This window comes from Pogona vitticeps, chromosome 2 (genome assembly GCF_051106095.1).
Source record: "Pogona vitticeps strain Pit_001003342236 chromosome 2, PviZW2.1, whole genome shotgun sequence".
In the NCBI taxonomy this organism is placed as follows: domain Eukaryota; kingdom Metazoa; phylum Chordata; class Lepidosauria; order Squamata; family Agamidae; genus Pogona; species Pogona vitticeps.
In genome coordinates, this window is record NC_135784.1 from 279,079,946 (window position 1) to 279,106,620 (window position 26,675).

At 41.6% G+C, this 26,675-nt stretch overlaps 1 protein-coding gene across 4 annotated transcripts in view; it reads right to left on the reverse strand.

Annotated features, from left to right (window-relative positions):
* The window catches only part of ARSB (arylsulfatase B), a 216,298-nt gene that overhangs the window by 162,924 nt on the left and 26,699 nt on the right, over positions 1-26,675 (reverse strand). For all 4 annotated transcript variants that reach the window (XM_072992679.2, XM_078384528.1, XM_072992678.2 and 1 more), the window contains exons 5-6: positions 16,656-16,899; positions 8,987-9,057 (exon numbers count right to left, since the gene is read on the reverse strand). In XM_072992679.2, the coding sequence (XP_072848780.2) occupies positions 8,987-9,057; positions 16,656-16,899 (315 nt within the window). The remainder of the gene's footprint in view (positions 1-8,986; positions 9,058-16,655; positions 16,900-26,675) is intronic.

The window sequence follows — 26,675 nt, forward strand, 5'->3', positions numbered from 1 at the left end:
GGGGTTGACTTACCAGGTCCCCACTGATTCAATGGGCCTACTCTAGTTGTAACTTGCTACTGGATTTTAGCCACTACACTTACCCTCTGGTGGGCTGTATTAATGCCAGAATGACATGTGTCTACTAGGGCTTCTTTCCTAGAGAATGTGGTTACACTTCAGTCCACAAAGAATTTTTTAATTTTTTTAAAGCAGTTTGGCACGGACTCTGTGTGTGAGTGTGTGAATGAGAGAGAGAGAGAGAGAGAGAGAGAAGGCCCTATGAAGCCTAGAATATACTTTGATTTGGTAAAAGTTTTAGCAGTTCCAGTAAAAGCTCTATGATCCCTTCTGTTCAAATTAGTAAGGCTCACACAAGATAACTTCATATAAATTGCACCCTTTTCTTGTTTGCAACATGTTAGTGGGGAAGAAGAGAGGGGAAAATGTCTTGTGGCACCTTTAAGGTGAACAGATTGATTCTGGCATGAGCTTAAACCTTCTCAGACACCCTGAGTACAATCCAATAAATACTTCAAATACTTTTGGAGATATCAGTTCATATGATGTGGAAATGTTCTATACAATTCTCGAGCATGGATGTTCCTATATAACTTTTTGAGAGGCAAAAACCAACCAACCAACCAACCAAACACCAAAGCATGGGCTGGGTACCAGGTGCTGATGCAAGAGGCCTCAAGCAAAGACAAAGTATGTTATAACAGGATGTCAAGGGGGTCTGCAGGTAAAGATGAAGTGTATTTGTAAGGAGAAAGAGTATTGTTTTAAAGTGACAAGGACCCATTGGTTACTTACACCAGCGTAAATGCAGTGACAAAAATTGCAGTTATTAACTGCCCCAGTTAAGAAGTTGCCACTTTTATCCCTTTTTAGGGGCTAGTCATGTGAGCTGGTGTACAAAGAGAGACACACGTGGCAACTTGTTGTGGCGATCTCCTCTGAAGCCCCTATTCCCCCAGGCCTTCACGAGATTCTCGCTCTTCTACTTTCTTCACTGCCTCCAGGTATTACTGCTTTAATACCATTTAATCATGGAGACGTGTGCTTTTAAAACTTAACTCCTTTATTAGATCAGGGGAGTTAATATATAATTAATATTCAATAGATAAATCATAGGTCACTAATCACTTATATTTGAATCAATTCTACTTTGAGCCCCGTAGCGCAGTGGTTAAACTGCTGTACTGCAGCCAAAACTGTGCTCACAACCTGGGGTTCAATCCCAGGTAGCGGCTCAAGGTTGACTCAGCCTTCTATCCTTCAAAGGTCGGTAAAATGAGTATCCAGCTCGCTGGGGAGTGTAGCCTGCGTAATTAACTTGTAAACCGCCCAGAGAGTGCTTGAAGTGCTATGGGGTGGTATATAAGCAGCATGCTTTGCTTTGCTTCTACTTTAACTTTAAAACTCTTATTAACTCTCTATTCCATTCAAAGTTCTTACAGATCTCTAATTCACTCTTAGTTCACTTATAAGTTTCACGCTGTCTGTCACTACCAGAATCTCTCATCAGACTCCATACACCAGCCTTTATATCCAGCCCCTCCCCCCTTGGCTCCGCCTTCTGTCCTCTCATTGGCTCCTTCTCCACTGTTCAGCAGTGATGGACAGGTGAGGGCAGGGCTGTTCGCTACATTTGTTAATCAGTTGGCAGTTAACGTCACTGCATTTATGCCAGCATAATCAACCAACAGGATTTTGGCCAGAAGTTCTAGAAATATGTATTTATATCACATGTAAGATTTGCTGGCTTAAGACACATTGCCCAAAATAAATGAGGGGCTACACTCCTTTACATTACAAACTATAGGCTTCTTGCACCTTGCAGTGCATGCATACTTCTTATAGCTTCTACTATGTAAAAATTGCTTGTCTCTTGCACTGAATTGTAAGGAAATGTACTGTGTCCTGGAGGGAAAAATTGGTACAGTTGAGCTATTTTTGAATCGGTGTCGAAAACAAATGTCTAATCTTAAGAACTTTCACTGAATGCTTCAGAAACACTCATTTATGAAAGCGTATATTATACTGGGCCCTAGAGCTGAGTATAAGCAGCCCTCCCGAAATCAATTCTTGAGAAGCAGTTGCACTAGAAAGTGACAGTCATAATGGGAGTCGTTAGAGCTGAATCAAAAGGAAAATTACTTGTTTGAGAAAAGCTGGGACACTCAAGGTTTACAGCAGCCAACTTTCATACGCCACTCTCACTCTTACAAAGGACTGGCCCGGCCAACAGCAGAACTTGTACTCACATTGTGTCCGTATAAAGAAGGAGAAACGAGTAACATGAACCATCTGTTCTTTGCAGGCGTCACTTCTAAAAATTCTGGTTAATTCCCACAGAGGTAAATAGTAAAATCCTCATCTTAATCCCAGAGATATGAGAATGTAGTAACTCATTTGGGAAAGAAATGCACTTTACACATGCCTTGAGGTGAGCTTTTCTGTAACAATAGGGATCATGGCTGACAATTTGATCTGGGGCTCACTAGTGCTTATGATTAAGAGAATTAGCTGCCCAGCAGATCTCCTAAATTCCATTTTTCTGAAGAAGGCATCTTTCAAATACTACATTACATATTAAACAAATATAACACAAAATAACAATTTAAAACAAACATAATAATTATAAAATCAAAACTAAACACATATACACCAGCAAATTCTACTTATTCTACTTGCTCTTAATCCTTCTACGCAGAGATTGGAGAGTTAAAAGTAAATAATAACAGTTACAATTCTAACACTAAACCTTTTTAATTAGCTGCCACTGTTATTGTGTTTAGTCGTTTAGTCGTGCCCGACTCTTCGTGACCCCATGGACCAGAGCACGCCAGGCCCTCCTGTCTTCTACTGCCTCCCGGAGTTGTGTCAGGTTCATGTTGGTTGCTTCGCAGACACCGTCCAGCCATCTCATCCTCGGTCGTCCCCTTCTCCTCTTGCCATCACACCTTCCTAACATCAAGGTTTTTTCCAAGGACTCTTTTCTTCTCATGAGATGGCCAAAGTACTGGAGCCTCAGCTTCAGGATCTGTCCTTCAAGTGAGCATTCAGGGTTGATTTCCTTTAGAACTGATAGGTTTGTTCTCCTTGCAGTCCAGGGGATTCTCAAGAGCCTCCTCCAGCACCACAATTCAAAGGCATCAATTCTTCGGCGGTCTGCTTTCTTTATCGTCCAGCTCTCACTTCCATACATCACGACAGGAAAAACCATAGCTTTGACTATTCGGACTTTTGTTGGCAAGGTGATGTCTCTGCTTTTCAAGATGCTGTCAAGATTTGTCATCGCTTTCCTCCCAAGAAGAAGGCGCCTTTTAATTTCAGGGCTGCTGTCTCCATCTGCAGTGATCATGGAGCCCAGGAAGATAAAATTTGACACTGCATCCATATCTTCCCCTTCTATTTCCCAGGAGGTGATGGGACCAGTGGCCATGATCTTAGTTTTTTTGATGTTGAGTTTCAGACCGTTTTTTGCACTCTCCTCTTTCACTCTCATTACAAGGTTCTTTAATTCCTCCTCACTTTCTGCCATCAGAGTGGTATCATCTGCATATCGGAGGTTGTTGATATTTCTTCCGGCAATCTTAATTCCGGCTTGGGTTTCTTCCAGTCCAGCCTTCCGCATGATGTATTCTGCATAGAAGTTAAATAAGCTGGGGGACAATATACAGCCTTGCCGTACTCCTTTCCCAATTTTGAACCACTCAGTTGTTCCATGACCAGTTCTAACTGTTGCTTCCTGTCCCGCATATAGGTTTCTCAGGAGACAGATAAAGTGGTCAGGCACTCCCATTTCTTTAAGAACTTGCCATAGTTTGCTGTGGTCCACACAGTCAAAGGCTTTCGCATAGTCAATGAAGCAGAAGTAGATATTTTTCTGGAACTCTCTGGCTTTCTCCATAATCCAGCGCAAGTTAGCAATTTGGTCTCGAGTTCCTCTGCCTCTTCGGAATCCAGCTTGTACTTCTGGGAGTTCTCGGTCCACATACTGCTGAAGCCTACCTTGTAGGATTTTGAGCATAACCTTGCTAGCGTGTGAAATGAGTGCAATTGTACGGTAGTTGGAGCATTCTTTGGCACTGCCTTTCTTTGGGATTGGGATGTAGACTGATCTTTTCCAATCCTCTGGCCACTGTTGAGTTTTCCAAACTTGCTGGCATATTGAATGTAGCACCTTAACAGCATCATCTTTCAAGATTTTAAATAGTTCAACTGGAATGCCATCACCTCCACTGGCCTTGTTGTTAGCCAGGCTTTCTAAGGCCCACTTGACTTCGCTCTCCAGGATGTCTGGCTCAAGGTCAGCAACTACATTGTCTGGGTTGTCCGGGATATCCAAATCTTTCTGATATAATTCCTCTGTGTATTCTTGCCACCTCTTCTTGACATCTTCTGCTTCTGTTAGTTCCCTCCCATTTTTGTCTTTTATCATGTTCATCTTTGCGCAAAATGTTCCTCTAATATGTCCAATTTTCCTGAACAGATCTCTGGTCTTTCCTTTTCTGTTATCTTCCTCTATTTCTTTGCATTGTTCATTTAAGAAGGCCCTCTTGTCTCTCCTTGCTATTCTTTGGAAGTCTGCATTCAAGTTTCTGTAACTTTCCCTATCTCCCTTGCATTTTGCTTCCCTTCTCCTCTCTGCTATTTCTAAGGCCTCGTTGGACAGCCACTTTGCTTTCTTGCATTTCCTTTTCTTTGGGATGGTTTTCGTTGCTGCCTCCTGGACAATGTTACGAGCCTCTATCCAAAGTTCTTCAGGCACTCTGTCCACCAAATCTAGTTCCTTAAATCTGTTCTTTACTTCCACTGTGTATTCATAAGGGATTTGGTTTAGATTATACCTGAGTGGCCCAGTGGTTTTTCCTAATCTCTTCAGTCTAAGCTTGAATTTTGCTATGAGAAGCTGATGATCAGAACCGCAGTCAGCTCCAGGTCTTGTTTTTGCTGACTGTATAGAGCTTCTCCATCTTTGGCTGCAGAGAATATAATCAATCTGATTTCGATATTGCCCATCTGGTGATTTCCATGTATAGAGTCGCCTCTTGTGTTGTTGGAAAAGAGTGTTTGTGATGACCAGCTTATTCTCTTGACAAAACTCTATTAGCCTTTGTCCTGCTTCGTTCTGAACTCCAAGGCCAAACTTCCCTGTTGTTCCTTTTATCTCTTGGCTCCCTACTTTAGCATTCCAGTCCCCTAGAATGAGAAGAACATCTTTCTTTGGTGTCAGTTCTAGAAGGTGTTGTAAATCTTCATAGAATTGTTCAATTTCAGTCTCCTCAGCAATGCTGGTTGGTGCATAAACTTGGATTATTGTGATGTTGAATGGTCTGCCTTGGATTCGTATTGACATCATTCTATCATTTTTGAGATTGTATCCCATTACAGCTTTTCCCACTCTTTTGTTGACTATGAGGGCTACTCCATTCCTTCTACGGGATTCTTGCCCACAATAGTAGATATGATAATCATCTGAGCTGAATTCGCCCATTCCTGTCCATTTTAGTTCACTGATGCCTAGGATGTCGATGTTTATTCTTGCCATCTCCTGTTTGACCACCTCCAGCTTCCCAACGTTCATAGATCTTACATTCCAGGTTCCTATGCAGTATTTTTCTTTGCAGCATTGGATTTTCCTTTCACTTCCAGGCACGTCCACAGCTGAGCGTCCTTTCGGCTTTGGCCCAACCACTTCATTAGCTCTGGAGCTACTTGTACTTGTCCTCCACTCTTCCTCAGTAGCATGTTGGACGCCTTCCGACCTGAGGGGCCCATCTTCCAGCGTCATATCTTTTAGCCTTTTGTTTCTGATCATGGGGCGTTCTTGGCAAAGATACTGGAGTGGCTTGCCATTTCCTACTCCAGGTGGATTGCGTTTAGTCGGAACTCTCCACTATGTCCTGTCCGTCTTGGGTGTCCCTGCACGGCATAGTCCATAGCTTCTCTGAGTTACTCAAGCCCCTTCGCCACGACAAGGCAGCAATCCATGAAGGTGGCCACTGTTATTATATTTCTTTAAATGTCAATTAATTGTTTTCTTTTCATTCAAAAAAACCCTAAAAGTTACTTTTCAGTTACATTAAACAAACCATTACAATGTTACAAGCCATTGGCCTATGGTACAAATTTCACCAAAGGAATAAGAACTTGCACATGCTGTGACTATAAAAGTAATGAAAACATGGTTACACATTACACTGCAAATAGAGTGTGAACTTATCTCTGATTAAGTTACAGTCACAATTAGAGATTGGTATGTTCACCTGCACAGGTGAACATAACAAGAGTCCAGTCCCATGGGGCCGAACAGTCCGCCCACCAATCCGCCAAAGGCGCGGGCACCACGGAGCCTTCCGATAGCTCCGGAGATTGTATTCAGCTCGCCACTCCTGGCAGGAGGCGAGATGACAAGCCTCTCTGCTAGGTCGAAGAGTGGCTCGCTGAATGCAGTCTCTGGAGCCATTGGAAGACTCTGCAGTGCCAGCACCTGCAGTGGATCAGTGATGTCCACCTGTGCGGGGGTATTCTTATTCGTATACAGATACCCCCATCTTTAATCACAATGTATACAATTATACCTTTCGTTACTGCAAAAAAGGATTCAAATTCCAAGTACCTTATGTTTGTAATGAGTTACTTCTAAGCTGTAGTTTGGCCAAAGGTCAGAAGGTCATTTAGAGGCCATGAAGAAGCCAAACACACATCTAAAGTTCATTCTGACTGCCAACCAAGGAAGAAGGCAAAGTAGTTCATCAAAAAGGAAAACAAGAAATCCCTGGCAAGGGAGCATGGTGAAGGAAGAGTCATGGCCAGCCAGGATACCTGTGCCTGGTGAGACTGGGAGTCTTTTGGGATGGACAAAGTCTGAGGGCAGAAGGTCCATCATGGCCAGTTTAAAGATGTACCACACAGCAATCTTGCTGAATCCAATCAGATCTACGTCTAATCCGGAATTACACAGATCGTACATTGGAAGACCTATATTTGCCCCCTTAGTCCTTCTGAAGAAAGATTGGATATAAATAAAATACGGACTAGCACACTGCAAACAGCTCCCCTCACAGCTGTTTCCATTTTCTCATGAACCACTGCTTTCACACCTAGCAAACCATTTCAAGGAGGCCCTGTGCCATATGGCACAAAAGGAACTCCGAGGAGACCCTGTATAGGCAAAGTACAGCATGTGGTGTCCAGGTTGTGCATTGTGTGCCCTCCACTCCACCTGGTGCTTCATAAAGCTTTTTGCAGCAGCAGAAAGCCAATATGTGCGGCAAGAGCACTATGGACATATGACTTCAGAGGCAGTAGGTTATATGCTTTTTGGCCTGGCCAAGTACCAAAATACATTTGCTGCCCGTCTTCTTCTTTCCCTCCCTCCTTCCCTTTCCCCTCCACACATAAGCATACATACACACCACTGCACACCTGATGTGCCAACTACCCTGCCACAGCTTCAGGGAAGAGGGAGGAAAGAAAAGCATATCTCAAGAAGTAGCCATGTTAGTCTGCTTTAGTGTGTATAACAAAAACAAAGAAAAAATAAAGCAAAACCAAACATACTGCAGCGCTTCGAAAGACCAGCAGAGTCACTTCAGTATTTCTCATGGATTACAGCCCATTTCTTCGGACACACAATGAGAAACATTTAACCACAGGTTTGCATACAAGCGTATGTTGTGGGGAGTGGAGACTTGGGAAAGATAGGTACAAGGACTGAAAACAAAAATCCGAAGGACAATGGCATTATTATAACTATGGGTAATGGCCTTTGGGAGTGCAGGTTATATAAACATCCTCATATAGCTGGAGTAATTAAATGCATATCATGCTGTCTTTCAGGTACAAAATACAAAGCTGTCTTTCAAACAACAAATCTATTATGACTCTATATAAAGGCTTACAGATTGACTTCGATATGACTTCTCGTGGATTACAGTCCATTTCCTCAGACACAAAGTGTAAAAGGTTTAGCCACAGGTCCACGAAGTGATTTGTTTTTGCTTTTTTCCCCTGTATCAACTTCTGATTCTGAAGCCAGAATTAATAACTGCCTACATGTAAGATTTGAGATATATAGTAAGCTAGCGACCCTGGGTCTTTATGAAGCCTTGAGATGTTTACTCTGGAAAGGAAGGAGGCACCTGATCTCTTATGTAGTGTAATCCAATTCCACTCTCCTTCCCCCCCCATGCTGCCTTCTCTTTTCCCTTTGCTTCCTGCACCTCCAGATTAGCAGAAGAGGGGGAAAGGAACAGTCTAGGGCAACCCAGTCCACAAACCCTATGAACCCATAAGGAGGATTGCCATCTGTAGTTTTAAACACCTCTCTGCTACTGCATAATAATTTCATTAAGGAAAAAGGGCATGTAAAAAGGGCATGTTCCAAGGAAAATTTTCTTAAAGCAATAATTGAACATATTGAACATAAACCCATATTGAACAGCTTCGTCTCTGGCAAACCTCCCCCCCCCCGGTGATTATATGAGATGGGGCAGGGAGGAGAGACTGAGTGAAAGGAACAGCTGGAAAGACTTGCAAAACAGGCAGCATTTAGTAGAGAATGGACAAAAACTCCAACCAGTGTGATTACAATTCAAAAATGGGACTTGGAATATCATAACCACGTATGATGAACTAACGCTTCCTTCACTTCCACTCCCTCTCTATGCAAGGTCAACAACAGTGCTTTGTTATACAGTATATGAGACAACATCTGCATGCATCTGCATGGCAATTAGGAGATCACTACCACTCTTCAGTGCTGAAGGTGGTCTGGTCTGATCTTTGGCATAATGCCTCCTAGGTACTGAAGGCATATAGTTAGCTGTCAACAGCTCCACGCTCTGGACTGCATTATGCTTTAGGTATGAGTAACTCTGGAGCACAAGAGAAGGCAACAGGTTCTGGGAATGATTTAAGAGTTACTTAACAGTGCTCTGTAGATGAGATCACTACATCACTTTATGGCCAAGTGGCAGAATGACAGACTTACATGGAGATGAATCGATGAAAATCGGGTCTATGTTATGAAGCAGTTCCTTCCTGGGCGACAGTTTTCCTTCACTAGAACAAAGTTTATTAGGGATAACAGTAAGTTTTGTTTTACAGTTTTACAGCACCATGCAAGTACCATTACAATGCTTCCTTTTGTGAACCTTTCAAGGAACAATAGAAGTCTGTTACCCAACGTACAGTCATGTGAAAAACCAAGCACACCCTCTTTGCATTCTACGGTTTTCCCTATCAGGACATAATAGAAGTCATCTGGTCCTTAGCAGGTCTGAAAATTTGGTAACCTCAGATGAACAAAGAACACATGACATATTACACCAGGTCATTATTTGCTTAACACAACCAAAGCCAAAATGGAGAAGTTATGTATGAAAAACGAAGTGCACCTTATAATTTAATAGCTTGTAGAACCACCTTTAGCGGCAATAACTTGAAACAATCATTTTCTGCATGACTTTATCAGTCTCTCACATCATTGTGGAGGAATTTTGGCCCACTCTTCTTTACAACATTACTTCTGTTCCTTGAAGCTTGTGGCCATTTGTTCATACACAGCACTCTTACGGTCCCATTACAGCATTTAAATTGGGTTGGGGTCTGGACTTTGACTGGGCCATTGCGACACCTTGATTCTTTTCTTTTTCAACCATTTTGCTATAGATTTGCTGGTGTGCTCGGGATCATTGTCCAGTTGCATGACCCAGTTTCAGCCAAGCTTTAGCTGTCAGACAGATGGCTTCACATATGACTCTAGAATATTTTGTTATACAGAGCAGCTCATAGCTGACTCAATGACTGCAAGCTGCCCAGATCCTGTGGCTGCAAAACAAGCTCAAATCACCACCAACACCAACACCACCGTGCCTGACAGTTAGTAGGAGGTGTTTGTGCTGATGTGCTGTGTTTGGTTTTCGCCCAACATGGCGCTGCGCATTATGGCCAAACATCTCCACTTTGGTTTCATCTGTCTAAAGGACATTGTTTGAGAAGTTTTGTGGTTTGTCTAGATGCAACTTTGCACACCTAAGCTGTGCTGCCATGTTCTTTTGAGGATTCCTCCTGGCAGTCCTTCCAAACAAAGCATACTTGTTCAGTCTTTTTCTAATTCCACTGCCATGAACTTTAACAGTTCACATGCTAACTGAGGCAACTCTCTTGAATCTCCACTTGCAAATAATCTTCCTCACTGTAGAATGATGGACTTTAAATGGTTTGGAAATGGCCTTATTAACCCTTCCCAGATTGATGGGCAGCAACAGTTGCTTCTCTATGATCATTGTGGATATGTTTTCTCCTTGGCATTGTGGTAACACAGACCTGAATGCTCCAAACTAGCAAACTGCTAAAACTGTGGCTTTTATAGAGGTGGTCACACTGGCTGATGATCAGCAAGGGTATTTGGTTAGCAGCACCTTGCTGCTACTTAGCCTCTTAATTCCTATGGAAGCAGTAAGTCTGTACAGTGCTTTTCACACATGGCTTCTCTATTTGGGCTTCATCTAGTTTCTAAAAATTAGGAATGCAGGAGACCGCTTTTGGAAGAGAGTTCTAAAGCTGATGTGCCCCCATGTGTGCCCTTAGCTATATGACAGCTTTTGATTCATGGGTTCATGGAACATGGTGGATTATACATTTAAAGCTTAGTATCCAAGGTAGAAATTTGCATCTGGCCCAAGGACACCCAGTGGTCATGGCCTGGACCTAGATCTCTTGAGTAGACATGGGGGGGGGGTGTTGTACTCATATCCTGAGGGATACAAATACAAAACTTGGCAACACATGTGCCACGCTGGTCCATTCCTGTCCACCAGAACCATCACAGACTACTCAATGGGCTCCTTGCAGCACATGCGGCTGACGGTGACAACATTGCACCAATCACGGATGTAGTCTCACCAGTGCCACCCTTCCCCCTTCCCTCAGCTGACCACTCAGCAGCCGAGCAGGGAAACTGATCCTCCAAACACCACCTTTTCGCAGGAGCAGTCAGCTGCGGGAAGAGGCAGGGCAGCGCCGGAGGGACTATGTCCACGATTTGTGCAATATTGCTGTCGTCAGAAGGGTGCGCTGCGAGGAGCCCATTGAGTGGAGTGGGCCGGTTCTGGGAGGCTGGAATGGACTGCCATGGCAGTGCCGAGCTTCATATTCCCAGGATACAAAGACGAAGCTCCCATGTCTACTCTTGAGTCCTAGCCAATGTCCTAATAATTACCACACTGGCTCACCCTTACAGTTTCCAAACACTTTTTCAATGGCAGCCTCACAAGATTTGTACTTTGAAATTCCTGAGACTTTTTTTTTGTCCTTAAAAATTAGCAATTTGAAAAGGAGAATATTCCAATGCAACTTTATCAAGACTGTCTTGTTCAGGCAGATTCCCGAATGGTGTGCAGAATTAGGAAGTTTAAATTCACAGATGCAAATTGAGGGGAAACCTGGATCAATTACCATCCTGGGGTCCGCTTTGTAGAGTGACATCTGGGAACACAACTGATTGAACCCCTATTTTCTCTACAAATATGGCCACTAGCTCTGGGTTTCCCATGCAGCAGCCATAGTACTGGCAAATCAGGGGCTCCTGTTTGAACTGGCCAATGAGGAGCCGGCCAATTGGGACCCTGCTTATCTGGCTGAAGGGGCTCCTGTTGGATATTTATTGGGTTCTGGTTATGTGTCTAAGACCAGATCCAGCCTCGTGGAGGCGGGCAGGCAGGCCAGCTGTCTGGCTGGCCCACCTGCCGGTGGGCTCACCCCTATTTCAGGTCAGGGACCTCTACAAGGATCATAAAGGTGAACTCCAGTGGGAGCACTCCAGCACAGAAGTGTGTGTGTTCTGGGCTTCACTAGCAGATGGCAGTGGTTCCTATCTAGTGATCTTGCACCAGGGAATACCATTCCCACACAATTCAGTGGATGGTGTGCCATCCAGTGGTTAGATCTGATACCTTATACAGTCAACCCTCAACTTACAAACAGCCCCACATACGAACTTTTCGATTTACAAACGGCTCCATTTGAAAAAAATTGGCATCAACTTCCGAACGGAGCCTCGACCTACGAACGAGGTCGAGGCTCCGTTCGCAAGTCAATGCCATTTTTATGAACGGAGACATTCGTCGCCTTTGGAGGTCTCAAAGGGCTTTCCACCTGACATGGGAGGAAGGCCTTTGAGAGCTCCAAAGGCAAAAAGCAGGGAGAAAGGACTGGAAATTCAAATTTCCCGCCCTGTCTCCTTGCCTTTTTGCCTTCGGAGCTTTCAAAGGGCTTCCTCTGATGTCGGGGGAAAGCCCTTTGAGAGCTCCGAAGCCGCCTATCGCGGAAGCGGGGACCCCCAGGGAGGTCTCCCATGGTGGCGGGCAAGCCCTGGGAGACCTCCCTGGGTGTCCCCGCCGCCACAATTGGCGGCTTTGGAGCCCTCAAAGGGCTTTCCCCCCCCGACATCGGAGGAAGCCCTTTGAAAGCTCCGAAGGCAAAAAGGCAGGGAGAAAAGGCAGGGAATCCGAATTTCCTGCCCTTTCTCCCTGCCTTTTCGCCTTTGGAGCTCTCAAAGGGCTTTCCGCCTGACATCAGACAAAGCCCTTTGAAAGCTCCAAAGGTGCCGATCTCCTTTCTCTCCCACCCAGCGGCTTCTCCCAAAGGGCTGCTCCTGATGGCTTTGCGGATCGTCTCTCCCCCCCACACACACACAGCTTCTCTGCTGCCGCAAAAGCCATCAGGAGCATCCCTTCGGGAGAAGCCGTGGGGCAGGAGAGAAAGACGATTCAGCCTTTCTCTCCCCCTCCCCCAACGCTCGGAAGAACAGACAACACTCACACAGTGTTTGGTGCTTTTTATTTTATTTTGTTTTTAATTCGGCCGGAACGGATTAACGGGTTTTCAATGCATTCTTATGGGAAATGGGGAATCGATTTACGAACTTTTCAACTTACGAATGCTGTCCCACAACGGATTAAGTTCATAAGTTGAGGATTGACTGTACTGCACCAATGCTTTTGTCCATTGTAACCAATAAAATTGTGACCATTTATTGTCCACTATACCCAATAAACCGAGTGTGTGATGTGGTTTTTGGAGTGGGAATGAAGACCATTCTCCTGGACCATGCATGCTGCCTGACTCCATGGTGTCCAGTAGATTATGAAGTTACAATCTTTTATTGGTTCATATAAGAAAATATCCAACATCCAAAGCATCTATAGAGATGCCTGTTCAGCCAGATTTGTTTCTTTAAAAATAACCACCTCTGGAAGGCAAAACAGTTTAAACAGATATACCGTGTTTCCCCGAAAATAAGATAGTCTTACATTAATTTTTGCTCCAAAAAATGCAGTAGGGCTTATTTTCAGAGGATTTTTTTTCATGCACAACACTCTACATTTATTCAAATACAGTCATGTCATCTTCTGGTTGCTGCACAATGATGGAGGTTGAGGTTTCACTTAACTGGGGCTTATTTTTGGGGTGGGGCTTATATTATGAGCATCCTGAAAAATCATACTAGGGCTTATTTTCAGGTTAGGTCTTATTTTCGGGGTAACAGAAAGTTGTTGCATGGCAAACTCAAACAAGGAGGAGCTGGTGGTCAAAACAGTAACTGCAGATGTTTTCTCTGGGTGGGGGTGAAGTCCACCAATAATTCTATCCACACAATATATATATCACACTTCTAAAACCCAGACACCTTAATCCAACCCTATTTAAAAAAACAACCACCACCTATTACGATTTCAGTCAAACACCCTTGCTGAAACCGTACCAGACTGCAAACCACTTTCTGCACTGCTGATAGCTTAATTAGCTAATTACCTCCTCACTTCACCTTATTTACTTTGGGATACTGAAAACCAGTTACATTTTGACCACTCAAGAATGTATCAAGTTACATTGTTAAAACAACCAACAGCCTGGGGAATTCGGCTTCCCTTCCAGAGAAATACAGAGCGCTGTGGGGACAGAATATTTTTTCCTCCCCATGAGTGGTTAGAATTAATCAGACTCCTGACAGGGATAAAATTTTGGTCACCAGAATGATACCAATGAATCACGTTTTCAAGGTCCCCAAAACTTTTCATCAGATATAGATGACTCAAAGTTTGGGGGTAGAGGAAGAGGCCAAGCATCCAAAAACCAGGCCGATGGAAGACAGACTGCTAGGAAGACAAGAGTGTGTTCCAAGATTCAGTGCTTTTAAAAAAGTGTCAGGTTACCATTTCACTCCCTCTTCTCCTCCTGTAAGCAAAAAGCCTGGCTGGGGCTGCTGTGATCTATCTGTTGCTTTGGGCAGAGCACATAATTTGGAACAGAAAAATGGCAGTTGCACACAAGTTTTTACAACACAAAACAGGAGATGAAATGTAGGTGCCCACACTACGTTTAAAAGCCAGTCAAAACTAAATTGATCACCAGACCTAGTGGCTGGGAGGCTGGATCCTCCTGAAATGCAGTCTGACGAGAAAGCTGAATCTATTTGTCTCTAACCTGATCTAACTATTGTCCGTTTTTAGATATCTTTATATTTTAAAATGCATTGTCTATTTTGTTTAATTTGATTTTTTTAGTTATGTTGCATTTTTATTATGGTATTTTCATGCTGTAAAGTGCCCAGAGTGGCCTTTGGCCAGATGGGTGGTATAAAAATCAGAGAGAGAGAGAGAGAGAGAGAGAGAGAGGAAGGAAGGAAGGAAGGAAGGAAGGAAGGAAGGAAGGAAGGCTTTTTCCTGTAGCAGCAAAACATGCCCCAGAATACTGATATTTCCAACAATAAACAGAGAAGTAGCTGTCTAACCCATCAACATTCTGGGTTAAATAGTACATTTATTATCTTATTTTAAAAAACTCCAAAACAAGAAGAAGACAGGCCCAATGTGACTATTACTGTTCCTGCAGACAGTTGCTTCCTCACTATTCTTTCAGCCAATACAAAAAGTCTGCATGCCTCAACCAAGGCAACAAACTGATCTAAAGAGGTCCCATTCATGCGTTTGGTCTACAGAGAGGACAAACTAAACTGAGGTGACAGTTTTATTGTTCTTGTCACATGTCAGATCACCTTCAACGTATGGTGACCCTATGAATGAGCGATCTTCAAAATGTCCTGACCTCAACTGCTCTGCTCAGCTCTTGTAAACTCAGACCTGTGGCTTCCTTTAGGGAGTCAATCCATCATGTATTTGGTCTTCCTCTTTTCCTGCTGCCATCAACCTTTCATAGCGACCTGTCTTTTCTAGAGAATCTTGCCTTCTCATAAAGTGTCCCAAACAGAACAGCCTCAGTTTCATTGTTTTTCCCTCCAGAGACAGTCAGGTTTGAATTCGCTCTAGAAACAACTTGTTCATCTTTCTGGCAGTCTATATCTGCTAGTTGTCTGTCTTCAAGAACAAGGAATATCACATATAGCTTTGTTTTAGAGATGTTCTGCCTCTTGCCTTTTTTCCAAACTTTAAACCAACTAGGGTTTTTGAGAACTTGATACCTCTCCTTGTTTGTAATTTCTCAGAGATCTAGTAGAGATCAAGTAGATTTTGTTTTTATGTATGGAGCTTCTTTCTCCTCTCTCTAAGGTCCCTCCTCCTAAATAGAAGGATGCAGACTCATATGGCTTCTCCATAATGGCTGCACAGACACCCAGCTTCAGGGGCTTCTGTAACTAAGTTTAGAGATCTTTCTCCAGTGCTATCCCTGAACTGATTTCCTAAAACAATAAATCTGTTTTCTATTTTAACTCAGTTTTAAGGTACAGGGTACTTACTCCTTAGGATCAGTACTAACATGTTGCACTCTCTAGCTCAAATACCAACTATTCTTACACTAATGAAACATATTTATCAGAATTTGTTAAAACACCTTGTTAGATGAAGAAGCCCAGTGACTGGTTTAAGGCAACTTTCTATGTTCCTAACTCCCATTTCTCACCTTCTTCTCTTAACTACTGATTATCCATTTGGAAAGCTTTAGAAGTACTACTCAATTATCTTTAAATCTGAGTATTTGTATGTAATCGATAAGCTTATCCTGAGACAATAACATGTCAGATGTGTGACAATTCAGTTGTGACTGCCAGCCATGTTCCTAGCACATGCAGATGCATTATAAAGTACTTTTTTTCATTCACATCATTATCATTCAGCATTTTAAATTTTGCTTTCACACATTGGTGTTTCAAGACATAAACCATTTTGAAAAACTATTCTAATATCAATGGAATGCAACTACATAAACGCCATATTACTTCCCTGTTATGTCTGTGATTAACCAGACTTTCAGTCAATCACTCATTTCTCCTTAACATCATGTTAAACTGCCATACAATTCTGTCTGCTATGAATACATTCATTTTTCTAAAAAGAATGCAGACTCCTTTAAAAACATACTTAAGAGATGTGCCTCCCTTTTACCTCACGAATAAGGATTTTATGTTTAAAACAATGCACAGGAGAGGATTGTTATAATGAAGATAAATATTTTTACCCCACTTTTTTCCTTGAAAAGGACTGAAGGCAGCTTACAACAATGAAGGGCAATATTTAAAGTGGAAACTAATAAGTATATAATGGTGGTTAACATCATTAAAAAGAGATATTTAAAAATTATGAAGAACAGCATCTTACTAAAGCAGCATACTGGTTCAAGCATTTTATGGAGGAAATTACCTGAGTGTTTTCCATACATCAAAGCCATCCAAAGGTTTTGTGCCATTTGTACTTCCTCCAGCGAGCTTCACCAGAGTTGGCAGCCAATCAGAAATGTGGACCAGATCATGGCTTTCCACTCCCTTTTGTTTCAGTAAAGGACTTGCAACGAATCCGACACCTCTCACTCCACCTTCCCACAAACTCCATTTCCTTCCTCTTAGTGGCCAGTTATTTCCACCTGCCAAAGTTTGGCCTCCATTATCTGAAACATATTTAATCATATGCACAAAGAAGTCAAGTTGGAATATTAATGGTATACACTTGCATCTGTATGTGTAGAATGGATAGGTCTTTTGGAACATATCCACATTACCTGGTAATAGCAGTATAATTCTCAGGGCCAAACCCTACAGAAACTTTGGATCTACATTTCGAAGAAAAACATGGGACAGGCTCATCCAGACAGCTGCATGGGAACCCCACTAATCGCATTTCTGCAGCTTCAGAGCAGCAAAAATAATACTGGCAATCTAACATGGGTGAGCAGGGAGATAGGAAGCAGATATAATGGTAGGGGCAGCTCACAACACACGTATACTCATAACGACGATGTAAGCAAGGTAGCCAAGAAAACCTATCACTCATATTGCCTCGGATGAGTTCTCTTCACTAGCCATTTGAGAATCAATATTCAAATCTATCATAAATAAGTGACTGCAAAGCTTAAACTGGCAGTACAGAATTTGTGTCAGTCCTGATGTCTACATCCTAGACTGTGCCAAACTGTAAGTCAACTGCAAGCTCAGCTGTCCCTTTCAGACTAACACGCTTAGTGAAGTCATCATCGACAAAGCTGTGAAATCTCCCCTCCTAAGCCCATCCACAATTGCATGTGATAATCTTTAGAACAGTGTGGATTCAAAGTTCTCAGTATGCAGGAAATGCATGATGGTATACATCATTATTTCCAGGGTTGGTGGGAGGGGCGTGGCAAGTAGCCATCTTAGTCTGTTGTTCCAAATACAACAAATAGTTTTGGGGTACCGTAAAGCCTAATAAGTATTATTTTTTATTAAGTGAGTAGTTAGAATACCAAGCATTCACGGACTCCAGCCCATTTCTTCAGATGCAAGGACAAATGAAGCTCATCTGATGTCAACCAAACACTGTCATTATTTTCAAGACTTGTGTCCCAAAGGAAATGTTTTGTTTCAGTCAGAAATGTAAAGCGATGAAAGATGGATCATGGATCACCATTACCAGTTCACACAGTTCATTCAGCTAAACCTCTCTAAGGTGCTTTGTGAGTTGAACAGCTACCATTTCGAAAAGGCTGCTCTAGGCTCCCCTCGCCTCCATTTGCATAGTGTCCTATCTAGAACGTGGTTGATCGGGATCTTTCTATTATATTTATCCTGTTACTAACTTATATCAGTGGAAAGGTGACGGCTTCAGCAGCAGCAGCAATCCTCAGTACTTAAAAAACCTTCTACGTCTGTATTGCAGCTTCTCCAACTCCTGTGTAATCCCTTTTAATTGCATGGATGCTGTACGAGCCTTGAGAAGAAAGAAGGAAGTCTTTAATTACCAAAAGTCTGCTCCTGCCAATAATGTCATCTGGTGACAGTAAATTTAGGTAATTAAAGACTTCCTCCTCCCGTCCAACAGCTCCCACAGCTTCTGCACAATGGAAGTGATTACACAAAGTGTCAAAAAAGCTGCAGAACAGATGTGAAAGTGTGTAATTGCCTCAATTGTCAAAAATTGTCCCCGTTGTTGACATCATCACCCTTTCACAATAATAAGTTACACAACAGGATTTCAGCTGCGGATAAGAATACAGTCCTCTACACACAAGACTACTGATGAAAGTCCTAGTGAGCTGTGCTAACTATAAACCCCAAATTTTGAATCCTTATAGTTCATCAAGTGAGTTGCATTAATTATGAACCCTGAAATGTTATAGTCATCCAGTTGTGGTTGCATTAATAGTCATCCAGTTGTGGTAGCATTAAAATGCAGGGTCTGTAGTACAAAATGTTACACAGCTGCTACTAAACTCTGGCATAGCTTTTGAGGGGACATCAAATTTGGGGGTTCATTATTAACATGCTGTCCCCAGTGGTCATCATGTTTCACACTGTCTTGATGGAGTTGCAAGTGTATCTCAAAATGGGACAGCTGAATGTGAACAATTCCCTTTCACTGTGTCAGCTAGATTGATGCTATTCCTTGTGATCTGCTTCCTTAGATCTATGGAAAATTAAATGATTTGTGTTTCATGCATTCACATGAATGTTTTTACACCTCACAAGTTTGATTCCTGCAAGAAAAGTATGCATATCTTGAAAAAGACTTAAAAATATATGCACATGACTTCATAGTTCCACTTTACTGATTTTAAGGAAAGATGCCAAAGCATCAAGCAGTTTTTATGCAATTATTAAATGCATGCATGTGTAAAATGAATACAAAATGAATACTTCTGTAATAAAATTATTTTCTTCTGGACTGTGATTAGCATATACTCAATAGACTTTCTTGAAGATCACAGGCAAAAGACATGATGTATATAAAACTACAGTATATTCTGGAACATAAGAGGAGAACGTAGATAACTAAAATAGAGCAATTTCTTCTTATTTCATTGTCTCACTTTCTAAAAAGATGGATTCTGAATCTAATTAAGTTATATATAGAGAAAGAGAGACCCATATTTGAAGGCATTAGTTTTCTGCACTACAACTTCCAGAATGCCCAGCAGCATGGACTGGGTCAAACAAGTAACATTTCTAAATTGCGATTTGTAACCAGGTAATGAGTTGCTAAATCTCTTACTAGAATTGATAAAAGAAGTCAGGATACTCTTATTTCTGCTCTTCCTTCTTCGGAAGACTTGTCAGGCACCCAGTGTACCACCTCCTGGTACAATGGGCACATAAAATTATAAAGGAGATCACGATTACAGGCACAAACTGACTTATTGGAGTGAACATCTTTTATGAACCACAAGGTATTAAAATACAAATGCATGGCCTAGAATAAATGAACCTTAAAGACTCTGCAAGAATTTGAAAAGCTCACGGAATGAACTTACTTCTCTATATGGTCCAATATATATTTGCACACATAGGCAAATTTTGAAATTACATGGGAAAGAAAATATCCAGACATACACATTTAAAGTTATGCACCTTTAAAACAACAACAACAACAACAAAATAGATATTGCCTGAAATCCAGTAGCATAAAGTTAGGCCTCTGTAAATCTAACAACAGCAATGGTGACTATTTTTAGAAATTAAAGACAACCACCACTCTGTTCCAAAGTATCCAACAGCTTCCCCAGGACAAAAGGGACCCCCAAGAGAGCCTCAGGACTCTTGGAGGGGTGGGGAGTCTCAAACTTTTAGTTCCTTAAAAAAAACCTAACTTAACATAACTTTATTCTACTAGACTTCAGCCATCATAATTTAAGTGGGTTTCTAAGCTTGGATGCTGCGGTTTTTTTTTCTCCCATCAGACAACAACAACAAAAATGTAAGCAGCCTATGTGAAGAAAAGTGTGTGTAAAATTATGTAAACTACTTTCTTTGTCTTAAAGGCAGCCTGGAAAATATATAAATTGAAAGACAGAGAAGAAAGTTTTTACATAAGGAACTTCGATTGGTCAAGATGTCATCAACTCTGTAATCACTTTGATCCTTTTCACCAGATTCAAGATGACAGGCCATAATAAAATGCCAATGATGGCAGGTAAGAAATCTTCAAAGGCCTCCTAAAGAACCTGAAGTACATCTACTTTCATTAGGAAAGTGGACCATGGTTAACCATATCACTGTTGTGCAGAGTGACATAATCCCCCGGAATTCCTCATTGTGGGCCTCTGAGGTAATTTGATCCTGTAACCTGTTATTTGAAATACAAACAGCTTACAAGTCTAAATTTCCTTTCAGAGTGACAGTGGAACACAGGAAGAACTGGGGATACCTGGCTTTAAAAAAAAAGGGGGGGAGTATATCTAAATTCTGTGCCAGAGAATGAGTACCAATGCTACTTTTTGAACTAGTACACCTCTTAGAATCCTCAGCTAGCATTTTAGCATTTTTATGGTTCCATTCTGTGCCAAGATACCTCTTCCATGCAAATTTAATTTATTCTGTCCATTTTCATCCGTATTAGCTACATTCATATCCTGCCTCTCCTCTAATAAACTCAAGGGAACATGCATGGCTCTTCCCTTCCCTTATGTTATCTTCACAACGATCTGGTGTGGTAGATCAGATGAAACAAAAGGAATTAGGTCAAGATCACCCACTGGGTTTCAAAAGTCAGAAAGCTCCTCCTCTACTCCAAACTGAACTTAATGCTTAATCCTTAACATAAGGATTTCACTGCCACAAGATGATGGCCAATGGTTAGGATGGCTTTTCAAAAGGGAGGAAGCCCTGTCCACGGAGGCACTGACAGTGGCTGTTTACTGGGAGACAAGAACAGCGACTACAACTTGAAATTCTTGAGTCCTCGTCCAACATTCCCAGGAGACCATACTAGCTCTGTAAGGATTCCCATGCTAGATCACAGCAAAGTCCATCATAGCCAAGTATTCTTTTTCTAGTGGCCAAACACAGAGATCTGAGTGCTTCCAAGTCTCACACAATGGTAACTACTACAGATTGACCCTAGCATCCAGTAACAGTGGGAAATTACCATTAAGTCATTAGAAAAATATTCTTAATGACATGATGTCCAATCCATTTCGACCTGTGGAGTCCTTTCCAAAGTTTCCAAGGTATAGAGGCCTCAGAAGTGGTTTACCATTCCCATCTTCTGGGGGCCATCCTGGGACCACGTAGCTTGCCCAAAACCATACATGCTACAGTGGGGAATCAAACATCCAACCTCTGACTGTCGCACCTAGTGCTCCAACTCAACCTGTAATCCAGCCAGCCTGTTAGAAATAATAACAGCCATTTTCCTCCATGGGTATGTTTTGTTCCCTTTCAAAAAATCGTTTGAAAATTTAAACCAACTGGCCACCTGACATTCCATAGCAGTGAAAACTCATCAATTAAGTATGCATTTATACAGAGTCTGACTTGGACTGGAGATGTCTTTCTCAAAGCAAGTAAATGGACTTTGAATCTGTCCACTGCTACAGCACCATGTTGAATACGTGGCAATTAAAATGTGTTTTAATACTTACGTGTTTCCTTAGTGGTTTCAGAGTTTCTGTTTTAATATGGAACTAAACAGTCCTTTTAGTGTAATAAATGCAATAACAGAGGTAATAAAACACTGACTCCTTCTACTTTGGCCAGTTGAAGGATAAGAGATGCTGACGCATTATTTCTGTCAGCTGAGTGTAATTCAATATGAGCAACGTGCACATAATGTTCAGAGGAAAATACAGTGAATAATAATCACAAGAGTGTAGAGAGCTGACTTTCACAGCTGATGATAAAGGCTGTGGTAAAGTTGCTACAGACTGTGAAAAAGAAGTTGAAAAGCCATTTGTGAACTTTCTGAGCAGGGTATATAGGTATATGCAGGAGGGGGAGGGTATATGCAAAATGCCTAAGTTTCTCTGTTTGAGGACATGGGGTGCAATATCCGATCAACAGCTACCTGAGCTGCATACTTCCAATGCGGTTTGCACTTTTTACTTATCTCTAAGAAACAAGCTTGGCACGACAACTTTTGGGACTCTAATTTCTCTGCACTATTGACGAGACATAGGTGCATGCCTGAGGAAATGGACTGTGATCCACGAAAACTAGTGAACTGTGAGATTTTGTACTGGACAGAATGATGGATTGGGACTCTAGAGAACAGAGTTCGAATCCCCACTTGGCCATGGAAACTCACTGGAGGAGAGGAACTGGTAAAACCACTCCTTAAATATCTCATTTACCTTGAAAGCCCTATTAGAGTCACTATAAATCATTTCTGATCTGATTCAGAACACACACAAAATAAAGATATCACGTACTCCTTAAGTCCTAGTCCGTCGCTCTTTTTCCAACACTACACTGGACATTCCAATACTGTACCATGCTATGGTAGAAGCAAAAGGAACATATAACATTTTCCAAATGGCACCAATGCTACACAGGGGTGGGGGCATCTATCCCTCAAAGTCTAAAGGTGAGCTCCCTGCTGCACTCTGGCCCATGCCCTTAAGACAGACTCTATGAAAACACGAGAGATTGTTTTCAGAACAAAAAGCACTGAACACTTTGCAGATCAATCCTGAAAAGCAAACCACTATAGTCAAAAACTGCCAGTCACACATTCACATACTTCCTCCTCTTCTTTTCTGTGTTTTCTTGCTTACGTGAAGAGTTTGGAGACAAATATATTCGTTTTTGGAGAAATACTGCCTGAATCTCAATATCCCTTGATGCCTCGATTGCTAGTGAATCTTTAGAAGGGTTCACTTACAAATTTGGCCCATTTCAGAGGAATCCTGCTTCAATCCAAATATCTCTGGAATCATGCCAATTCATTCCCCAATTCACTATTAGTTCAAGTCTGCAATATATATCAATTTGCCAGCAGGCACAAAGGAAAAATGGCTTTGTTATACAATTCTACATGAGAACACACTAACCTCCATGTCCACTACATGTGCATCATTCTACAAAAGCACATTTTAGTGCGCAGGCAACATATATATTTTCCTTTTGCACCTCAGTTTTCTTTCTGCCAAAGACATCAGCAAGATATCTGAGGGCAACAAATAGCTGTTCTGAGTATGTATCTATACAGTAATCTTGTTTTTGAATATGGAAGACCTGTAGATGCCAACCCATTTCTTGAAAGGAAGGCCATATACTGTACCTTTCTTGTAAGATTATTTAGGAACACACCCAAAGCCTTATGTCTGTCTACTGAACAGAATATTGGATTCCAAAGGTCAAAAGCCTGCAAAAATTGTGGTTGAAACATTTATGCATTTTTTTAGCCACTGGCAGAAGTTTGGTTTTAATGCCCTGTTTGGGCAGTCTATCTCGCCTTTGTTCTTTTCAAACAGGATCTATTCATCTGATTTTCTTTCGTTGCTTTTCATTTTTTAATCTATAGAACTGAGTATTCATAATATCTTCAAATGGGCCATGGAGGAAATGAGGCCACTATTAAGGCACTGCCCCAGATGTTGCACAGGATCTTCAAAGAGCCAAATCTCACAGTCTTAAACTCCTAGTTGTATGGAAAGTATACTTTTACTGTCATAAATTATACTGGAGAGACAAAGAAGCTTATTGCGAAAGCTAAGAGATGTGAAAAAGGCTGCCTTTAAGCTATGTTGTGTACAGTAGAAGGTTTTCCCCAGAGTTGGTTTTTGTTTTTTGGATGGGGGACAAGTGCTTATAGAAATAAGCCAGGATTCCCAGCAGGGATGTAACCAGTAAAGGAACTGCTTTCTTTAAAATAATAAATAAATGATTGTCTTAGTTTGTACTTAGTTTCAAATATATAGTCTGGCAAAGCTTCACTAGAAAGGGGAGAGGAGACGGAGAATTATGCATATTAATACTTCCTCTGTTGTGCTTTGGTTTGGGAATAGTCAACAAGCCACTTACGCTAGTCTGTTTCAGCACAAAACAAGCAAACAAAAAGCACATTTTAAGTCCAACAGATTCATTCCATATCAGACAAATAGGAAAAGACAAAAAAAAAGTTGTGGTGCCTTAAAAACCGTCATAATTTAATGGGAGCTTTCATGGATCAAGTCCACTTCAATAAAAGCTCACATTCAAATACCACAGTTATACTTTAAGGTGTCACAACTTTTTGTCTTTTATTTTGTTTTTGTTTTGTTTTGTTTTGTTTGTTTTTTTTGGCCTGAAATGCCTGCAGACGAACACGGCAAAGTGCTTTGAAAACTAGATTGATTCCAGCGAGAGCTTCATGGGTGACAACCCATTTCCTCAAACACACGAGGACTTGTGACCTATGCCTGTTAAAGTGGATTGTAATTCACAACAGCTCACCATGGAACAAAACTGTCTGCTTTATAAATGCCCCAGTACTTTTGTTTTTGTTTGGTTTTCTTTTAAAAAATAGATACATGTTTGGGAATAACCACATGTGGGTTTGAGAGATTACCTTAGTCTCCTTTCTTTTCTCCTCAGTTTACTTGAGGTGGAAGACTGCAGCTGCTCTTTGTCGCTTATCTTACACAAAATAAACAGAACAATCTGGAGCTAATTTAAGCGGTTTACCGTATCAGGATATGGCTGGGAAAAGCTTGCTAGGGGGATGGGGAGGGAGGCTCCATGGAACAATGGCTCTGTGAAGCTGAACAGCAGTGAGCACAGGAAGGCTCTGTAGACAGCCTGGCAGACAGCTGTCAGCCATTCCAATAACAATCGCCCCAGCCAATGAAAACTGGCCAGCCTCTTAAGCTCCCAAACCAACCTAGGAATACCAACAATAAAAACCGAAAGGATTAAACACTTCAGCATTGGTGGCATGAACGTCAGGACGTTGATTCAATGTCAGGAACATTACAGTTGCATATGGTTTGGGGTTTTCTCCCCTTCCCCCGCTCTGCTTCCCCTTTTCCAACAATGATTCATAAATAAATTAAAGAACCATATTTGCGAAATAGTGGCCAAACCCCAATGAATTAGCTTTATTTAGTGTGAACTATAGAACTGGAGTCAGGAAACCAGGCCTCTTTACATCTGTTTTCCAAATCAGTTCCCTTCTTAGATGCCTAGAGTGACACCTATTTTAAGACACTTTTTGAAAAAGAATGACACTATACAAAATGAAAAGTGAATTCACTCCATTTTCTACAGCAGATCAGAACATGAAAAGAAGATGTCTCCCTCTCTGGCTTTTCCCTTTCTATTATTTTCTTCTATTTCTTTGCACTGTTCATTTAAGAAGGCCCTCTAAGACTATGGCCAAAATATCAGATGAAGGCTGTAATTGGGAAGGACAGAAATGAAAGAATTCAAAAAGATAATCAAGTGTAAGGATGTGTCACTGGAGACCATGATCAAGATCATCCATACTCTTGTATTTCTGATCACCATGTATGGGTATGAAAGGTGGCCAATTAAGAAAACTGACAGGAAATAAAACTGACTCTTTTGAAATATGATGTTGGAGGAGAACTCTGTCGGTACCCTGGACTACCAGAAATATGAACAAGTGGGGCTTAGATAAAATCAAACCTGAACTATCTCTGGAGGCAAAAACGTTGAAGCTCAGGCTATCTTACTTTGGGCACATCATAAGAAGGGAGGATTCTCTGGAAAAGACAATAATGCTGGGAAAGGTGAACAGCAGCAAGAAAAGAGGAAGACCAAATACAATATGGACTGACTGCCTAAAGCAGACTTTTCCCAACCTGGGCGCCATGTTATGCCCCCCAAAAGGGCATAAGAAAACATGGGTCACCTTATATGCATTGTAGCCCTTGTTAAATAATTTCTTCCTTGCCCTTTCAGAGCAGGATATTAAAATTAGCATGTTATGTGTATGTATAAGAAACAGACCCTTTCTGAGGGAGAAAGAAGCCTCTACTTTCTGAGAAGAAATGTGTTTACTCCATTAAAAATGCCTTCTTATTCAAATATGGTGGGGGAGTTTTTGCAGGTTCCTTGGCTATTATAAAACGGGGACTAAGACTCAAAGAAGATTGGGAGCCATTGCCCTAAAGAAAGCCACAGGCTTGAGTTTATATAAGAGCTGAGTCGGGCAGTTGATGGCAGGACCTTTTGGCGATCGCTCATTCATAGGATCACCAGGCCATCGGAGGCCTCGATGGCACATAAATGGCCTTTTTTAGTGGAAGCTAGAAATGTAATAAATAAAGAAATTACAACCAAGCAAGGAATGGACTAATAGATAATGCTTGCTAACTATTGAGGCAGTTGCAATTATCTTCCTATACAACCCATGAAGATTCTTAATCTAAAGTCTTTCTGCTGCATTTCCACAGATCATACAAAAGTAGCAATAATAGTCTATTTTAGATGGTTGACGACAGAAGAGCAATTTGTTTATATTAATTGTGCG